The 19,504-nt window shown below is 36.6% G+C and overlaps 2 protein-coding genes across 3 annotated transcripts in view; one reads left to right on the plus strand and one right to left on the minus strand.

The window, feature by feature from the left end:
* The window catches only part of LOC113240567 (protein cramped), a 73,209-nt gene that overhangs the window by 41,624 nt on the left and 12,081 nt on the right, over positions 1-19,504 (minus strand). The gene's annotated exons all lie outside the window — the stretch shown is intronic.
* Positions 1-19,504, plus strand: part of LOC113240568 (lipase 3-like) — a 29,110-nt gene that overhangs the window by 2,773 nt on the left and 6,833 nt on the right. Inside the window, exon 2 of the mRNA XM_026477902.1 lies at positions 18,547-18,760. Coding sequence (XP_026333687.1) covers positions 18,547-18,760 — 214 coding nt within the window. The remainder of the gene's footprint in view (positions 1-18,546; positions 18,761-19,504) is intronic.

The raw sequence follows: 19,504 nt of genomic DNA on the forward strand, positions 1-19,504 counted from the left end.
ATACATAGAATTTACTTACTACCAAATGTAAGGAAAATTCTGAGATAAGTTTCGTTTGCGTGTTAATTTTCTAAGAACTGTGACCCTTCACCTTGTTGTTCATGATGTTAGTAATATAGTCTAGCGAGGGCGTTTGTTTTACAAATGAATGAATATTAGTTGATAGAACGACATCGACTGGAGCTACCAATAGGGTTGGCACGACATGGCGCTACTTGCGCGAATGCGATATACAGCGCGGGATCTCTATGGGAGAATAGCAGTATATCGCGCTTTGTGTCCCTCTCACGCAACTTGAACCCTGTTGTCCTAGCCCTACAGCTCAAGATGTGAAGTGCTTAAACATACGCTTACAATAAAAATCCAACACCATGCAGTGTTTTTCCCAAAGTCTGGTCGGTTATTTCACATTTTTATTTCAAGCCCAATTTAATAATAAAAAATAGCCGGTTGTCATTTTTTATTACGTACTGATTGATGGCTTTCAACCCTGGAATGTGGAGACTGAGGGTCGTATGCTAGAACTCTATTCAATGCTCAAGTCAGGATTGCACTGGCAACACAAGCACTGGAAATTCGACCAAATGGCAGGGACTTGAGTATGATTTCGAGTGCTTTAAACCATACTCAAATCCTGACTTGAGCATTGAATAGAGTTCTAGAATACGACCCTGTGAGGCGTATTCTAGAACTCTATTCAATGCTCGAGTCAGGATTGCACTGGCAACACAAGCACTGGAAATACGACCCTAATGGCAGGGACTTGAGTATGATTTCTAGTGCTTTGAATCATACTCAAGTCCTGACTTAAGCATTGAGTGGAGTTCTAGAATACGACCCTCAGACTGGAGACTGAGGCTTTTGGTCTCGGGAATATCGAAACTTTTGAGATTAAGGAAGTTAATTAGGATGTATTAAAAATCTACCAGATACACTATAATATCAAGATGACGTCGCGATCGGGTTTAAATCGTAAAGATCTAACATTAGCATTGCAACTGTTGTGGGTAGGTGTGACGCTTACCAGCAGATGCCTTGTTCGTCCCGTCACTTGACCTAGACATTGAAACGCCATACTGCTCTTCCTAGTCACGATCTGAACAGTTATAATCCAGCAAACAATATCAACTCGTCATAATAAAGACACACGTAGGCGCATCACAGCAATACGAATAATTCTAGCAATAAGAATTGCAACGGTAATAAGATGAAGCTTCATATAATAATAGCCTATGTAATTGGTTGCACGAGACAATAATTTAATACTTGAAAGATTTCTTCCCACGAGCGTCGGAAACGGTTCATCTTTATATGTAATTTAATATAGCGGTCGCTTGCAACTAGATGTACTGTAACAGTAAGTAGTGGCACTATTTGTGGAGAAATATATCTTTCCAATAATAGGTGCTTTATAGTCACAATATAAGAGGCCCAATTTGAGAGCTAACGAAGACGATAGGATATATCTTTGAATACAATTATAAAAAAAAAAAAAAAGAAGTTGTTGGGTTTAAATAAATACAAGAATTTTAGAGAAGCGTTGTATAACGCGATAGAACAATTTCAAGTATTATTTTCGTACGAATTCCAATATAAAATGCAATTTTGAGTCAGTCCAAAACGTTTTAAAAACCTTCATCCTCTATCTACTTTTTTATAAATGATAGTGTCATTATTAATACAAAGATCGAACACTCAGAAAAAATTCCTTCGATCCGGTCGGATTCGAACCGACGTCTTCTTGCATACCGTGCCAGACGCTATACCAATTAAGCCACGGAACGATTGTGTGAACGATGAGCGTTTTTTCTGAGTGTTCGATCTTTGTATTAATAATTATAACAAACGAGTGGAGTAATTTCACAAAAAATAATTGAATATCAATTCAATCAAAATTTAATGATAGTGTCATTTAAAAAATTTAAGATTTTTTTATTTTAATACAGAAAATAAATATGAAAATCAAATAATTATACATACAAGTAATACAACACAAAGTTACTGAAATGCAAAAAATATATTGTATATACAAATTTTGCAGGCTGATTTCAATTCACATTTCCGACATATTCACACACTGGCTTTTACTTATTCTTAAAGTAATGAATGAAATAAACCCCCTTGATAAGCAATAGAAAGTTTTGCCATTCCTCAATAATCACTCTATAAGATACGAGTTTGAGAAAGTAAGGTACCCTATAAATTGTTTTTTTCGTGTTGCCTCGATTATGGGCATATAAAGAAAATAAATAAACAAGCCATGTAAAGATAATGTTAAGCTATTAACAGCCTAATACGATGATTAAATGCTAACAGGATGTTATTGAAACTCATCTTAATTTGATTTGTTTATCTTTGGATCGCGTGGAAATATTCTTAATTGTTCTGCATGTACAGGCGACTATTTTATGTAGGTCGTTACTGGGTAAATCAGACCTTGGCTACACTAATGAGTTTACTCGTTACACAGATATTTTCCATTTAGACACAGAAAATTTACAAATCTATAATAGCCATTGGCATTTAAGGAAGAATGATAACAGAAACGCGCGTGACACAAATTTGAATTCCGAATTTGCACCAGTCAGCGGCGCATGCGCATATAATCTGACATAACCAGGATGGGACGTGCGCTGCATTAGACAATTCTTTTGTTTATCTTTTTAATCAAACTTGTGGACATTATTGTAGTCTAATGTTAATGTAGTACTCCGAATTATGCAGATACTGAAAACTAAAAACGAGAATTCAAATTGTTTTGTACTATTTTCCAGCAAACAAATAAACAAAATGTACCAAATTAAACTATTTTGTAAACATCGAAATCATGTCGCTGCTTTTCGTGGATATCAGAGAGAGAATATTATTCACTCTATGTATAGTACTTCCTATTCCGATCTCTATTTGTAAGTGTATCTGAATGATTCAGAAAGTGCAAAATTTTATTTGTGAATGACATGTCCAGTTTAAGGTGAAAATAATCAAGAGATAACTTCGAACCAGTTTACGATTCGTCGACTATACGCGCCACATACGCCTTAGTTTTTTTTTATTCATCTTTGAGATAGTCCGCTAGAAATATTCGCTGTGGCTTCCGGTAATTTTAAATATAGTCATCAACACTACCGTAATTCCTGAATAGGTCCTGTCTTTAGCCATATATACATATGTTTCGCCGCTAAGACTGTCGAGTCTCAATTTACATTGCGGCGGAATTGAATGGAAGCGAATTTTTGTAAGGATATTGTACACAGCATAATGAACTTTATGGTCAATTACGTAATGTACACATTACATACGAGGCACAATCTTCCGGGAATGAGCATTCTCGAGCAATACCGCGGAAGATTTTTATGTAGGTACAATATCGTTACAAAAATTCGCTTCCATTCAATTCCGCCGCAATATTAATTGAGCCTAAGTAAATTTATATATTGTCTAGGTATATTATACATAGTTGAATTGATTTGGGTTTAAAGAAATGAAACTATTATATATTATAATATATATAAATAGCGTATATTTGTTTTTCCAAAGAAATCAAACGTTTCAGGAAAAATACACAAATCGGCATCTTTAGGAGAACACTAGCTTATAGTTATTTATTAGTTATATGTACCAAACGGTTCCTAAAGTCTAACCTCATAGGTCAGCAAAAATCCAACATATAAACATAAATAAATGTCTCTGGAGTTACATGACATTATAAGTTTAGAATAAAACAAGTGTGAGAAACACTTTTAAACTTCAAATGGCCATATCTCGAAATTGACTGGATGCGCATTGGATCCTTTAGGTTTAACTACGTCCAATTATGTTCAATTAAGTTAATGGTTATGATTTTTTTACATATCTATCGAGCAAATGACACTGACCTCTATAATATAACTTTTAACCTAGTTTAGGTTGGTTAATCTGCACCAAAAACTAATGTACGAATAATTTCGTAATATGATCAAATCCATATTGTGGTTAGATTGCTGTTCTGCTCTTGAAAAGCAAATATTATTGTTAACATATTAAAAAGTGTGGGCTTAGGTTTTAATGCGGAAACAAGACAATTAGAGCGTCGTTTGAGCAATGCATCGGATACGTATACGTTCTGAATCCGTGACTACACAAATCTAGAAAACTGGGATCCACTTCGGATGTCGCTTGTTGTCAGATCCGACAAAATACGAATATCGCTTGTACACCTAGCAGTGTCGAGGCGTCTATATAACTCGACTCCCATCGGCTTGCCTAAAATTATCCACGTATTACCAAAATACTGTACTAGACAGCTCGCATACTATCACCATTTAAAAAACTTATATTCAATGATAATCGTGTAGTAATTTGTCCTTAATAATACGGAGTGCTGTAGCTTCCCGATGGATCTCAGCCAAACATAACGCGCAGCAAACCGGCCGTTCGGAACGTCATTTCTCGGATTCGGAACTGATGCGAATCGCTTGGCACAATGCGCAAACGCTCGGGTTGAGGACTCCAAATGCCTTTAAAACGTATTCATAAACCTCCAACAAATTTTCTCTGAGCTTACATATCGAAAACTCCCACGAAGTTGTTGTACGTCAAAATATCACTTTTTGCTTTTTAACTTGAATAGATTAGACTTAGTTATGAGAATGTTGAGATATTTTTGCAATAACGTAAAGTCTAATAGGTACAGCAACCACAAACTCTTTCTTTAATCTACATCTTACAATTACAAATAATACAATTCTAACCACAGTAAAATTTATAGTAATTGAATATTCGCCGCATTTATTTGTATATATAACACGGAAGAAATACTATATATTAAATTTGACACAATGTGTATATATTTATATGTCTGTATATGTTTCGTATTTATGTAATATATATTTATTTTAAAGACATCAACCTACTCTGTATAAATATGTAACACAACCACTGTTTCAAAATAATAAAACTAATATAACTGCTCTAATTACCTGTACTGTACAATTTAGAAATTTCTAAATTAGATGTAGTAAACAGATATGGATGTAGAAGAGCGGAGTCTCCTAACACAGGCATTGCTATGCTTAAAAGGAGATTCCAGTCACTAATACTGTAAATCTAAACTTGAAATGAAATAAATGATTATTATTATTATTATTAGATACTTTTTATGTATATTATAGGTTCCATGTTTGAAAGTCAACATGACACTTAGTTATAATACGATCATAACATTTACATTTTTTTACATTTACATTTACATAATTATTTCTTTACTTTTAAACATGGAACCTTATAATATACATAAAAAAGGATATATTTAAGTTAAAAAGGAAATAATGGTACTTTGACTTACAACAACTTACATGAGAGGTCATGTGTCATCGACATATTACAGCAGTTTTAATAAGAAGCCACCTAAAAACGAACGTGCCATTTAATGACTTAGTGTGTGTTTTACAACGAGACTGAAGATAGATTACTGTATAATTATTTAAATGTAACACAATTCAATTGTCTATGTTTTTGTTCACGTTTAATAAGGCTATTGTCATGACACCAGCGCTCGCGCATACTAGAGCATGCCCTTGACATTACAATTTAAACGATTTTATACAGATAGCGGTGTTCACTGTTAAGTTGTCAATGTAAACATTGTACATAACGTAAACGAACTTCAAAAACATGGTATTCTTAAAAGGAAATTATGAAAAAAAAAATCTCAAATAAGGTATTTAATTATTAATACAAAGATCGAATAAAAATAAAATTCATTCGACACGGGACTCTAGTTTGTAGTTTGGCCACCTCCGTGACCGCACTGTTACTATGTAAGTCTGCCACGCAAAGGTTCCAGGTTCGATTCCCGGGCCGGGAGAAATATATTTGTATGGCCTTTTTTTCTCTCTTGTGAGCTTGCATGTAATTTGTGGTTGTTTATGTGTGTGTCCATGGCACCCGCGACACAGGGTTTCGCTAGTGCAGGACTAGGAGTGTGTTCGTGAAAAAAAAGATCGAAGGAAATTTTCTTGGTGTTCGATCTTTTTATTAATAATTATAACAAACTAGTGGAGTAACTTCCCAAAAAATAAATGAATGTTATTCATCGTAATAATGGTCGTAAGACATCGTGATATTCAATAAAATCTAAAATTTAAACTATACTTATATATACTTAACTGCCTCTGTGGCCGAACGGTTATCTTGCCGGACTACCACGCAGAGGTCCCAAGTTCAATTCCCGGGCTGGGAGAAATTTTTGTATGGACTATATTTATTTCTTTCGTGAGTTTGGGTGTAATTTGTGGTTGTCTATGTATGTGTCCATGGCACCCGCGACACAGGGGTTCCCTAGTGCGGGGCTATGTTGAGTGTGTACGTTATTATTATACTTCAGAATTGGGTGGTTCTCAGTCAGCCGTGACCATGGGGTCTGTAAGGAAACCGAAACGTTGGTGAATTCGGAAAATAAACAAAAATACGCGATATGCATAAAAAAATACTTTCATTTCCAATGTGAGTAACAATCACAACAACCTCAGAACTGGAAACCTACGTAGAAGTTAGTTAGGATACCAAAAATTTGAAACAGACAGTTACGATTTGGGTAAGAACAGTTGATATATTATAATAACAGTACAAATACATAAACTTGGTGTAATCGTTAAGTGTACCCAGGTTAAACTGATCTCGAAAGTACGTTATTTAGTGAGTAAAACGACATCGATAACTTTTTTTAAATAAAACTAGAAATATCCAAAGTTTATACTTTAAATATGACAAATAACCCCGGCGTACGTATCCCACAGCCTGATTTTATCCACTGCCACCACTGCTATCCACCACGTTCCCGTGCTAGCCGCATACTATGTCGTCGACCCACCTTGCAACAGGGCGCCAGACGCTTCTTTTGCCCACCCTCGGCCACCAATCAGTCAAAGTCTTGCTCCACCTGTCATCACTCTGCCTTGTAGGTGTCCCGCACAGCCCCGTTTGAGTACCACGATCCGAGTTCCAGCATCCTGGACTTTCGTTCGTCGTCGGATCTCAATGTTCGGAACTCGGTCTACAAGGCTGATGCCGAGCATGGCGCGCTCCATGGATCTCTATGCAACTCTCAAGCTGTATGCAGTCTCCGTCGTCAGCGTCCATGTCTATATAATGATGATGACATATCCGAATCACTTTCGAGGATTTATTGAATGTAAAATATACGACCGTTTAGCCACAATTACATCTCATGTTATACGACGATGCGGCCGCCGTCACGCGTTTGTCTTACTCCCATTTATCACTAAGCGATAAGCCGCGCGCGGCTAGCTGCCTTGCGACTAGACGTTTAGTAGAAAATGCGTTTTTTTAATGATACCAAATGATGGGACGAACAAGTCGTGCGCATGATAGTAAGCGACAGTTAGAGCTTTATATCGCTAAGAACTGAGGGATACTGCCACTGCGCCGGTCTCCCTGTGTAATTTCACCAGCGTCCTTACAACGTTAGTTATGATAAAGAGGGTAGTGTAGCTGAGAAGCTGTTGACCAACAAAACGAATATCTTTTGGGCTCGCACGATGGGACGCGACTTGTGCGAGAGCGACATAAAGCGCGAGATATCACCATTTTCGCATGGACAAGTCGCGCTTTATGTCGCTCTCGCGCAAGTCGCGTCGCTACTTATATCACGTCATGGTTCAATGTGTTATTCGAAAAACCGTAGGGCGCGACATAAAATGGATTAAAATGTCAAAATAAATGATTCTGGCATTACAAAACACAACGGGGTCAAAGTTATTAAGTTATCGTATAAAAATGATGATTGAAATGAATATCCGGTGATTTTTGAAAGGGGATTTCAAATAACAATTAAGTTAATGACTTTATTAAGATTAATAGCTAGATGTTGGAGCAGTGATAGCGTAATGACAGCAACTCATATAGATGATCGGCGATTCAATACCTTTTTGAAATTTCATGACCTAGGTGGCCCAACGGTTTGTACTGTAAATGCTGGAAGTGAAATAACTTTCTAACTTGGGGGTCAATTGAGAACTTTACTCAATTCAACCTTGCTCAGTTGTCGACCGATCCGATTTGATATCGTACGATTTCTTTTCATGTTGGACCGAATTGAACGTCAAACCGTCGTGTTCGAAACCAAACCGAAATGACGTCACACCCGTACGATTACTCGTACAGACCGGCAAAAGCCACAAACGTTATTCAGAACATAGTTATCGAATGAAAGTTACCGAACGTCCTATTGTTTAAATAAAGTCTGGATTTTGTTTAATTTTATTAATTTATTTTAATGCAAGATTAATAACGCATTCTTACATTTTAGGCCTTTAAAGTCTTCAAAATGTATTTTAATTTTTCTTATAATCTATTTCACCGACTAACTCCGTAAACGCTGTTGGATAACAATATCGTATCGGAATAAAATGTTTAACTCGAATGTTCTGAATAGCTCGGAAAGCGCCCTTCGATTCGAAAAACCATAACCAATCGAACAATTCAGGTAAAATATCAAAGAGTTTTGTAGCTTGATTTTGATTGCCTCCCTCGATCGGAAACTGCGTCTTTACCAAGTCGAGGCGCACAATTGCGATTCACAACTGACCGATCGGACATTTTTGATATTTTTAATCGGAACAATAGTTGATTCAACTCACAAATTAGAAAGATATAGTGGGAATCAGGTTCATCTTCTCGCTCGGAAACCCATCTGATTTCGACTCTCGAGACTACCCGATCGGTTCGGTTCCTATTTGAATCAAAATCAGGACGCTGCATCGGGGAATTGATTCTGGTCTGGATGCTCTGTACCTTGCGTCTTTTAATGTGGACGAGAAAGGCTTACTCCCAGATTTTAAAGCTACCCTTTTCTATCCTCTATATAAACCAAATATACGCATAAATGCTTTGTGTACGGCAAAACACTTTTAAAGAAATCTTTTTTGCGCGTGATTTGAATGAGGAAACAGTTTGATTAAAAACTTAAATAAATTAACATGCAAATGTATGTAAACAATAGGCATTGTCGCAGACTGCTTGCTTCTGTGTGATACTAATATCCAATGGTTGATTCCTGATTAAGGCGCTTATAATAACTTATAGTCTAACGTCTCAAAGCAAAATACAGTGCCGTCGCATTGATATTTTGTCATCTCAAAAATTGGTCTGATCTTTAGTAACATTGTGAAACCTTAGAGGACGGAAAAATAAAGGAAAGGAGATGCCCTATCTAAGGAATACACGTCCCTACCTAAACCAAAAATGTCCACCACAAATGGCGGATTTAGTGTTGTACCATAATCGTATCATATCGACATACAAATGTATGGCTTGAATGTTGAAACTGCTTTCTATGTTTGCAAATTTGTATAGTTTAGTGTAATGAAAATATGATTAATACTAGGCAATTATTACTAGGCAAGTAATGAGACACTTTAATCAAAATTAAATATAAAGTTATTTACCAATCAATGTAACGATAGAATTGCATTATCATATAATCTAGTTACATTCAAAGTTCTATTAAGATTTGACATCAAAATGGAGCGAACAAACGAAGATAGTATTTGATCCAATGTTTATATTCGGCAGTCCTATAATTTCCAACCATTCTTTCTTTCTTTTTTCATGTGTAGGTAAACTTTAAAAATAATAATAATGTAATAATAAAAACCTCGTAGTGAATTGTTTTAATAACAGGATATCCATAATATGTATGTCTGCTTACTAGAATAACACAATCTCAAAATAATCGTTATCAACAAAGAAATGTTTAACATATTTTTACACAGCTTTGTTATAGTAAGATTCCCGGGCCGGGAGAAATATTTGTATGACCTACACTTATTTCTCTCGTGAGTTTGGGTGTAATTTGTGGTTGTCTATGTGTGTGTCCATGGCACCCCCGCGATACAGGGTTTCCCTAGTGCGGTGCTATGTTGAGTGTGTGCGTTATTATTGTTATTATTAAATGATTGTCATTCATACACACTATGGGTCGTATTCCAGAACTCTACTTAATGCTCAAGTCAGGATTTGAGCAGACTTGAGTATGATTTCAAGCACTGGAAATACGACCCTAATGGCAAGGACTTGAGTATAATTTTTAGTGCTTTTAATCACACTCAAGTCCTGACTTGAGCATTGAGTAGAGTTCTAGAATACGATCCTTAGTATAGCAAGGGTATTCTAGTAGGATTAGCGGAAACAAACCGGCGAGGTGTAACGGACTGGCTACCAAGGTTAGAATTTGAAAAAAAAAAAAAAAATTGTTTTTACCAAGTCTCTTGAAAATAAGTCATCGAATCCACAACAAACTTACAAACCAAGAATTAGTTTATTTTATTGAGTCCTAGGTGAACCATCCAATTTAAGTTCACGGTTGCCGAGTTTAAAGCTGTTCGAGACCTAAACAGCTATGTGACCTGGATCAACTTACGTATCGATTACGTTATACCAATGATTAATTTAGTCTGAATATAGTTATGTGCTGTGGATTTCATTTTTATGCTATTATTGACTCGTATTTACGTTACTACGAATTGCTGGAACCGTCAGGACACTCTTTGTAAACAAAATACCAGAAATAGAGCGCCAGGAGAACTAAGAAAATTAAAACGTTAGGTTGTGCCTCGTATACAAGATCAATACCCTGATAGCTTCCATTTAAAGACGTCCAAACTAAGAATTGAATATGACGAATCTGCATTAGTAGAAGGTTAACTAAGTTTAGTAAACTTGTATTATGTTAGTGATCTATTTATTTATCATCTAATTCAAATAAGATTTCCTGGTTTAGTGAGGTCCTTAAAACCGATATCAACAAATGAACTGCACAAGCAAACTGCTGTCAATCTCATGATTTAAAATGTAGTGGTTACCCCTAACAAAATCCATTGAAGTATTCAATCAGGACGACCTTCCGGTCGACTACGGAGCCGAGACGTAGGCACCAACATCAGGCCTCATCTATAAATTAAAAGTCGTTCATCGTGTGCGTTGAAAGTAGCTCTGCTTGGGGTTTCTCGGACGAACAGAATACGGCTCGCCAAACCAGTAAGCTGAAGCAGCGTTGTGCCGGTCATGACGGACTTGTTGCGGAGTGACGATCAGGTCAATAGCAAGCGTAGTGTAGGACGGCCTGCAGCAAGATGGACGGACGACCCGAGGAGGGTCGCCGGCAGTGTTTGGATGCAGGCGGCACAACCCGGAAGTATTGGCGTGTTTTGGAGGCGGTTTATGTGGGCTTGTTGTGATGAACCCATACTTCTTAGGGTCTCAATGGGAATTTACGGAATAGTCTTATCCGTTAACTGGGGATCATAAAGATTGGACCTCAAAATGCTAGTAGGCATCATCGCGTCCATACTAAACGAGTGTTTTATAGAGAGTATTAATATAGTCAATACACCATTAGCGCAGTGCGAAAGCAAGCGGTCAAATGTGATCCGAGCATAAGGTAGCTCTTTAATACTATTTATAGGGATTAACTAGTAGCTCTACGAAAAGTCATGAACGATATACGTTTATAGCTAGATCTAGACTTTCATGTCAAGGTGGATATATCATTATATGTGTACGCCTTGAAAACTGGATTCTGATTAATTTACCATAAAAGTTATGATTGGATAAATGTTAATGTAATGTTATGACGCTTTTTATATATCCAACCTAATATTATAAATGCGAAAGTAAGCCTGTCCGCCTGTCAGTTACATTTTCAGTCTAAACCGCTGCACCGATTCTGATGAATACTATTTTAGATATAGATGGGAACTAGGAGAAGGACATAGGCGACTTTTTGTCACAAAAATAAATCTTAAAGGGGGTGAAGTAGGGGATGAAAATTTATATAGAAAAACCAATAAAACTATGAAAATTCGTACAGTTGGTACAGTGGGCTACGCGAAGTACTTATCCTAAGCAGACTAATTCGCAGGCATCAGATAGTACTCTACGAGTCGTATTCCAGAACTTTACTAAATGCTCAAGTCAGGACTTAAGCAGACTTGAGTATAATTTCAAGCAGTGGAAATACGACCCCAATGGCAAGGACTTGAGTATGATTTTCAGTGCTTTAAATCATACTCAAGTCCTGACTTGAGCATTGAGTAGAGTTCTGGAATACGACCCTAAAATTGTAATAAGAAAAACTATTATTATTGAGAGTGCGGTAAGACTAACATTATTTTACATTCTGTCTTAAAAACATTAACGTTGTCGCAGCTACTTCAGCACAGAAGGTCTCGTGTTCCATTTCTGGTAGATCCAATACAAAAAAGAACTTTTCTAAATTGATTATAGTATGGGTTTCGGTACCTGCTCATAGTATAGAGAATTGTTGCATTACAATACATTTCGAGTTCTTAGGTTTTCGCGATTGTTACACATAGTAAATGAAATGGTTTTCTCGAATCTAAATTGCACATATTTGTTTTTACCAACGAACCGACATTTCCGGCCACTTATAGCTTAGAGGATGGAAAAAAATCCTATAGTCACGATCACGACTGACATGTAGCACTGAAAAACGCTGGTTCGTTTGAAAAAAAAAGGACCCCCATTTAGATCCGAAAAAATAGTTTAATATACAAAAATCTTTACGGTCAAGTATTTCGACAAAGCTCAGAAATTGTTAATAATAGGCTGGCCAAAAAGTACGTGCAGTTTTTACCTCTTCAGTTTAAACAAAAAAAAAAATGTTTTAAAACATTATGTTGTGTAAAATAATTTTAAAAATAACACTTTAACGCGCATTTCTAAATCGGCGGGAAAATTTTAACTAGGTATGTGTATATATAAGTAATTTAAGAAAAACGCCTAGAACTAGTGTAACGTAAAGGTATCGCATTTGCCAAAAAACACACAAATCTTTATAAAGTTGTCAAACTACTGTAGTTAGATAAGGCTGTGTTACCCCTTCCACCGTATTCGCCCGACATTGCCCTTTTAGATGTTCACTTGTTACGGTCTTTACAAAATTCTTTGAATGGACCCGACTCTAATAACGAAAATTACCCGAAAGATGGCAAAGGATTGTAGATCAACATGGCTAATACAGTTTGATAATTATTTTTTTAAATGTTTTTCATGTATATTTTGATACTGCACTATCATATAAAATAATTATAGCGTTTTTATATAAAAAAAAACCTATCTCACTAAATTGTGAATTAAATATTTTTGACAAATTATATTGAAATCGAGTAACGGAAAGTGGGTTAAATCCAATAAGCCGGAATCAGTCCTTAATTTGCCATCCCTAGAGGTGGAAAATTCTCTTTAAATTTGAAAAAGACCACTACCGAGGTACCCTCTTTCCAACAAAAGAGAATCACCGAAATTGGTTCACAAAAACGGAGTAACATAAACACAAAAAAAATAGAGTGGAATTGAGAACCTCCTCCATTTTTAAAGTCGGTTAATTATCTAAATACAGATCAGTGTATATTCAGAACTTTTTAGTGTTCATCACGAATGCTTGTTAAGTATCGGCAGTTGGCATTCCTTGACAAGTGAAATGTAGTATTTTACAGAGAGTTGAAGGGAGTTTAAAATTTGTAGAGACACTAAATCCCTGGTATTAAAACTCAGAGCAAAGAAATAACTGACAAGTATTGTTTAACTATGTTTTGTCACCACTGAAAGCTTTTAGAGCCTCGTTGAGTGGTCATAAAATTAGAAGGCGCATTGACGTTTAGAAGTACCTAATGTTGTTTAAGCGAAGAACGTCGCGAACGTTAATTTGGAACATTAGCAGGGGGTTTATTTAGCCGCAACGCAGATTTCTTTGAAGAACAATGTACGGAACGTGGTTATCCGACAATTAAGGTTGTCGACAAAATTGGTAGAATAAGCAAGCTGAAGTGGCAGTGGGCTGGCTATACTTGTCGAAGAAAACGTAGTGTAGGACACCCTATGGCCAGATGGAGTGACGATTTGCTAAGGGATGCTGACAGCAGATGGATGCAACGAGCGGAGGACCGGGCGAAATAGCACGCATAGGCTGTTAATGATAATGATGATGAACGCAGATAAACGAAATTCGCCTGTTGGCTACCAAAGTGAAAATTTGCTAGTCGACTAAAGTCAACGGCTTAGCGGTGACAACTGCTAGTTGTGCAATGCACACGGGAGATGACCGAGCCAACAGCTCCGGTACCTATCTGAACGATTCCTATCGTTGAGGTTGCTGTACGTTTTTTTTTGTTTATAATACTAAATGACGGGATGAGCAAATCTTACGCCTGGTAGTACGACACGTCTGTCCATATCAGTAGCAATGCCGTGCAGAGCTTAGATAACAAAGATGTGAGGTGCACTATCACTGCGCCCGTTACCCCGAGACATAAGTTGACAAGTCCTATGTAATGCCTGTAATATCGCCAGCATTCTTGTCCTTCAAAACTGAAACGCAGTAATGCTACATTACTGCTTGGCAGCAGTAATAGGCACGTGCATCCGGGGGTGCTCAACCAAGGCCTTTTGAGAGCCGGATGAAATCTGTGACAACGGGCTGATTTTGAGATGAGGATCAGGATCTGACAGAGAAGGTCCCTGTGCAAATTTGCACAGGTAATAGTGCCCTTCCCGTACAACCAAAGTTTAATAGGAAGAGGAACTATAAACAAAACTTAAGTAGTAAGATGGGACTGTTGGCTATTACCTGTGGGTATGGCCGGGTTGGGGAATTCACACTATTTCCAAGGGTTGTGACCATTGTTATGTTATGCTCGTTTCGATATGTTCGTTTTATTACAATGATTTCCTTCAACGTAGTAAGTAACTGTTAAATCTTGGTAAACTTACATATTAAAAACAGAATCCTAATTTCAAATAGAAAACCACCGTGAGACTCAGACATATTAACTAAAATATCTGAACAGCCTCATTGGCCGAACGGTTATCATGACCTGCCGGACTGCCACACAGAGGTCCCAGGTTAGGATTCCCAGGTCGGGAGAAACATTTGTATGGGCTACATTTATTTCTCTCGTGAATTGGGTGTAATTTGTGGTTATATGTCCATGGCACCCGCGACACAGCGGTTTCCCTAGTGCGGGTCTATGTGCACGGTAAAAACAGATTACTTAGAAAAAGACAAAATTCTTTTTATGAAGACAAATTTATTAAATCCAACAAAACGATCCTCTCCCTATAGACGCTAGAGAATAATTACTTGATAATAGTAAAAAAACGTCTCAAAGGTGTATTGTAGTTATAAGACAGAAATATTTAATCCAAGAGCAAAATAATTTACTTCCAGTCACAAAGCCACTCTAGATTCAACAAAATATTTATTAGTTATTAGAAATGTCCGATTTTGACTTGAAAAAAAAAAAGAATGAAAAATTGAGAGGTACTTAATTATTTGACTTAAGATTTATGTTTTCTAATACCAAAAAAGGTAAATTTACAGGGTTTGGACCCAATGACCCAACAGTATGTCCAATAGCGTGAAAACACACAGTTCAGTGCCAAACCTTAAAGTAGCAGAAATAAGAGGGAATTTTCTCAAGTACTTGAGTACGTTCAATGCCATATAATAACAACATAACAATTCAAAATATATGAGATGACTTATGCTATTGAAGTTAACAAAACGGTAGCGCGTTTCAGAGTACAACTTATGCCATCTAGCAGCGGCGTGACGGAACTAATTGAATGTTAAAGTTGTGCTTGTTCCAGGTGTAGTTTGATTTGTTGCTACTGCTCAAACCAAATTTCTTAAATTATGACTACAAATAACACCCTAACAAACTAGAGACACTACGTAAAATTTCTTGATGTAAGTAATGTCCAATTAATTGATTAGAAATGAAATAAAATCTTGAAGTGAACGTATTTGTCTAAAAGTTAGATAAAGTTAAGAGTAAAATTGTATTAGAAAAAGATAAGCAGTATTTTTGTAATGACAATATTTTATTACTTTTAATAAACATTTTTTCAGAATTAGCAAATATTTTGAGAAATTGCTCTTTCTTATTAGTAGAAATCCTTTTTTTCTGTGTGGAGTGTGTGCGTTATAATAACAGTCACTGCCGCGGAATCTCATGATTAAGGACCACGAATTGGTTCGAAGCATGTTGAGCAAAAATTTGACTTAAATACCTGAGTTATCCGTTATATTAGTTAAAGAATTCAATTTTTAAAAACTTATACAAGTACCTATAGAGTTTTCGCAATTGTTACATTGGAATTGAAACGTTTTTCGATCATCAATCGCGTATATTTGTTTTTTCAAACAAACACAGGCCCTTTACATTTCCCTAGATCATGGCTGACAAAATTTATAATATGAATAATTCACTTTTTTTCAAAGAAATTTATTTTTAAGCAAAAGTCGCAAATTAAATAAAAAACATGACATTTTGTTAATCTCTGTAATTATTTCAGTGACCCTAAATAATTGTCAGTGAAGTTTCAATATCGCGGTAGAGAAGAGAGTAAGTAGAGTCAAATGGATAAATTGTACAAGTGTCACGGTACAATGTTGCAAAGTGCACTATTGTATTTACATGTGAATTGGAATGATGATGGATGCTTTATTGTAGGGTTATTTTTAAAATACTAACAACCTCGCAGCACTATATTAGTAACATCATAAACGACAACTTTTGTTCCTTGACTTTTTACAAAACATAATTAATTTACCAAAAACAAACTTCGAAGTTTTTTGAAGTTTTTGCAAAAGAAGTCCGTTATCTACCCAGGATGCTGCGAGAGGCCATTGAAATTAAAAAACATCCTAATTTCAACAGGGAAGATGGTTTCTCCGTACCACCAGTTTGGGATCCACTATTTCCTCTAATGAAAAATCCCAAACAGACATAAGACTGCAGTACTAATTAATATGTTTTAGTTTATTCTAATTTCTATTAATAATTAATAATAAATTGAACTTAATAAAAATTCATTCAATAAAATAATTTGTAAAACTTAATATAGCGTAAATTGGAATGTTTTCTTTGTAAAATTAAAAATAAGGTATTTAATTAATAACTATTGTAACTATAGTGAAAAAATAATGGTTTGCATCAATATTAGACTTAACTGGTTGAAGACTGTACCACCTCAGTCAACTGTGACCATGGGACCTGTAAAGGGCCCGAAACGTCGGTTTGTTTGAAAAAACAAATATACGCGATTTAAATCCGGAAAAATAGTTTCATTTCCTATGTGTAACAATCGCGAAAACCTAAGAACTCGATTTGAAGTTTTTGTTGTACTGACACTTTTTAGATCTATATTTGGTAGTAAGGCAAGTTCAAACGTGCAAGCGTCCTTTGTGACGATTCTCGCCCCCGTCATCACAGAGTTATTACCGTTTAGAGCGATCTATATAAATATATTTATGTTTGTATGAAAGTAAAATTAAAATCCACGGAACAAAAGTTGTTGTTTATGATGTTAGTAATAGTCTAAGCCCTGCGAAGTTGTTGCACTTTCCTTTTAACCGACTTCAAAAAAAGGAGGTTCTCAATTCGTCCGTATTTTTTTGTACGTATGTTACGCGATAATTCCGGTATTTGCCATCTTATTTATTTCTGCCGCCAAGCAGTAATGTCAGCATTACTGTGCTGACAAGTCCCATATGTGCCTATAATTTCACCAGCACCCTTAACCCTTCAAAACCGGAACGCAGTAATGCTCACACTGCTGCTTGGCGGCAGAAATAGGTAAGGTGGCAGTACTTCCCTGGACGAACTTTTCACAAGGAGCTCTACTGCTACTAAATCTTTTATTTTGATTTACGCCATCTATCCATATTAGCAAGCGGTAATTTATAAATTAGTTTGTAACACACAATGCCATCTCTTGATACGCATATGTGTCAAGGTCTGAAAAGAATTTTAGCTCATTTGTCAATATTCGAATAATACTACAAGAAAAAAAACTGTCTACTTGTATTTCATATTTAAGAGGAAACAATTGATATCCACGACCATTTACATAGTACAAACTACTTCCAGGCCGTTGATCAGCATCATCTAGATACAAGACGAAATTTTGACCTTTTTATGAGTTACGATCCGTAGTATGAAGATTAGCAGTCTTCTTGTCCTGCATTATTGGTCCATGACGCAACTAAGGTGAAGGTTTCGGCCATAGCCTGCCGCCATTCTGGCCTAATGCGGGTTGGCGACTTTTCAAGTTTACCAAGGCCTGTAAACCTTCTTCGACATACAGGTTTCACTACGTCGTAAGTGAGACCTGATGCAACTAAACATATGTACGTAACTTAGAAGTTAACGTCACTCGGTTTATGTCGTCGACGTTTCAATTGACAAGCTGTCGTTCTCGCAATGGACTACCCCCTTAAAAAGTACCTACCTACCTTCTCGAAAATGCGGCTGTGAGAAAGATATTCAATGTTCTAGAGCCTTTTATTGTCTAGACACATTAAGCTACACTTGCACAGGTCAAAGAAATTAACCTGAGGTCTAGTAAATTCTCTATATTGGCGTCAATCATAGCTTTCGAGAGCAACGCACACTGGTACGCATCTCAAGTTCTACCCCTTGTATAACTCTCCAATTTACTTATTATTACATTTTTCAACAGCCTCAACTAATAACTAAAGCAGGCTACCCTGCAGAGAGACATCGTGCATACACAACAGATGGTTACATCCTGCAGCTCCATAGGATACCCGCGGGTACACGCTCCCCGAGACGATCTGGTGCCACAGCTAAAGGCAAAAAGGCAGTGCTTATAGTCCATGGTCTTTTGGGCAGTAGCAGCGACTTCGTAATTATGGGGCCAGAACGAAGCCTTGGTGAGTGAGGATATTTCTTTTTGTACGTCACGTTCTTGGGAAAGAATAATTGTTGTGAGTGCTTAAAAGCATCTGGGCATGTTCTACGTTGGGAATAGCTTTTTTTCATAGCCTGATAACCTTTTTTCTCAGCTACCGGAAAAGTCTGATATCCTTTTCTTTTTCTTTATTGTATCTTCATTCTTCACAGTCCATGTATACCAAATAATGAATAAATACTTGATTTATGACAAGACTGTTGCGTCTCACGGCTGGGCAAAGGCCTCCTCTTCTTTTCTCATTGGTCCCGGTTTTGGGCTGCCTCTGGCGACTCCTTTAAAAAGGAGTACAAATCGTCCCGCCATTGCTGACGAGGTCTGCCGTGTCTACGATTTGACTTCTGAGACTTCCACTCCATGGTCGTCTTTGCCTACTACTTACTCACATGCATGAATAACAACAGACGTAAATATAATTACGTTATCGGTGCATTTGGTGATTCTGTCTCAGGGTGACGGGCGCAGTGGCAGTGCCCCTAAGATCTTTGCGTTGTAAAGCTCTGAGTGGCACTGTAACTGTTATGGACAAGCGTGTCGCTTACCACTAGGCCCACGACTTGTCCTGGCATCATAAAAAAATTCTACCTATCTATAGATTAAAAAGATAAATGTACACAAAAATTGTACGCTCGCGAGAAAAAGAGGACCAGAAATAGAAGATAATGTTTTAGTTTCTTAACGTATTTGAGTAAAATGAATCACAAGA

Source organism: Hyposmocoma kahamanoa, unplaced genomic scaffold, assembly GCF_003589595.1.
Source record: "Hyposmocoma kahamanoa isolate Upper Pololo Valley unplaced genomic scaffold, ASM358959v1 157, whole genome shotgun sequence".
NCBI lineage: Eukaryota > Metazoa > Arthropoda > Insecta > Lepidoptera > Cosmopterigidae > Hyposmocoma > Hyposmocoma kahamanoa.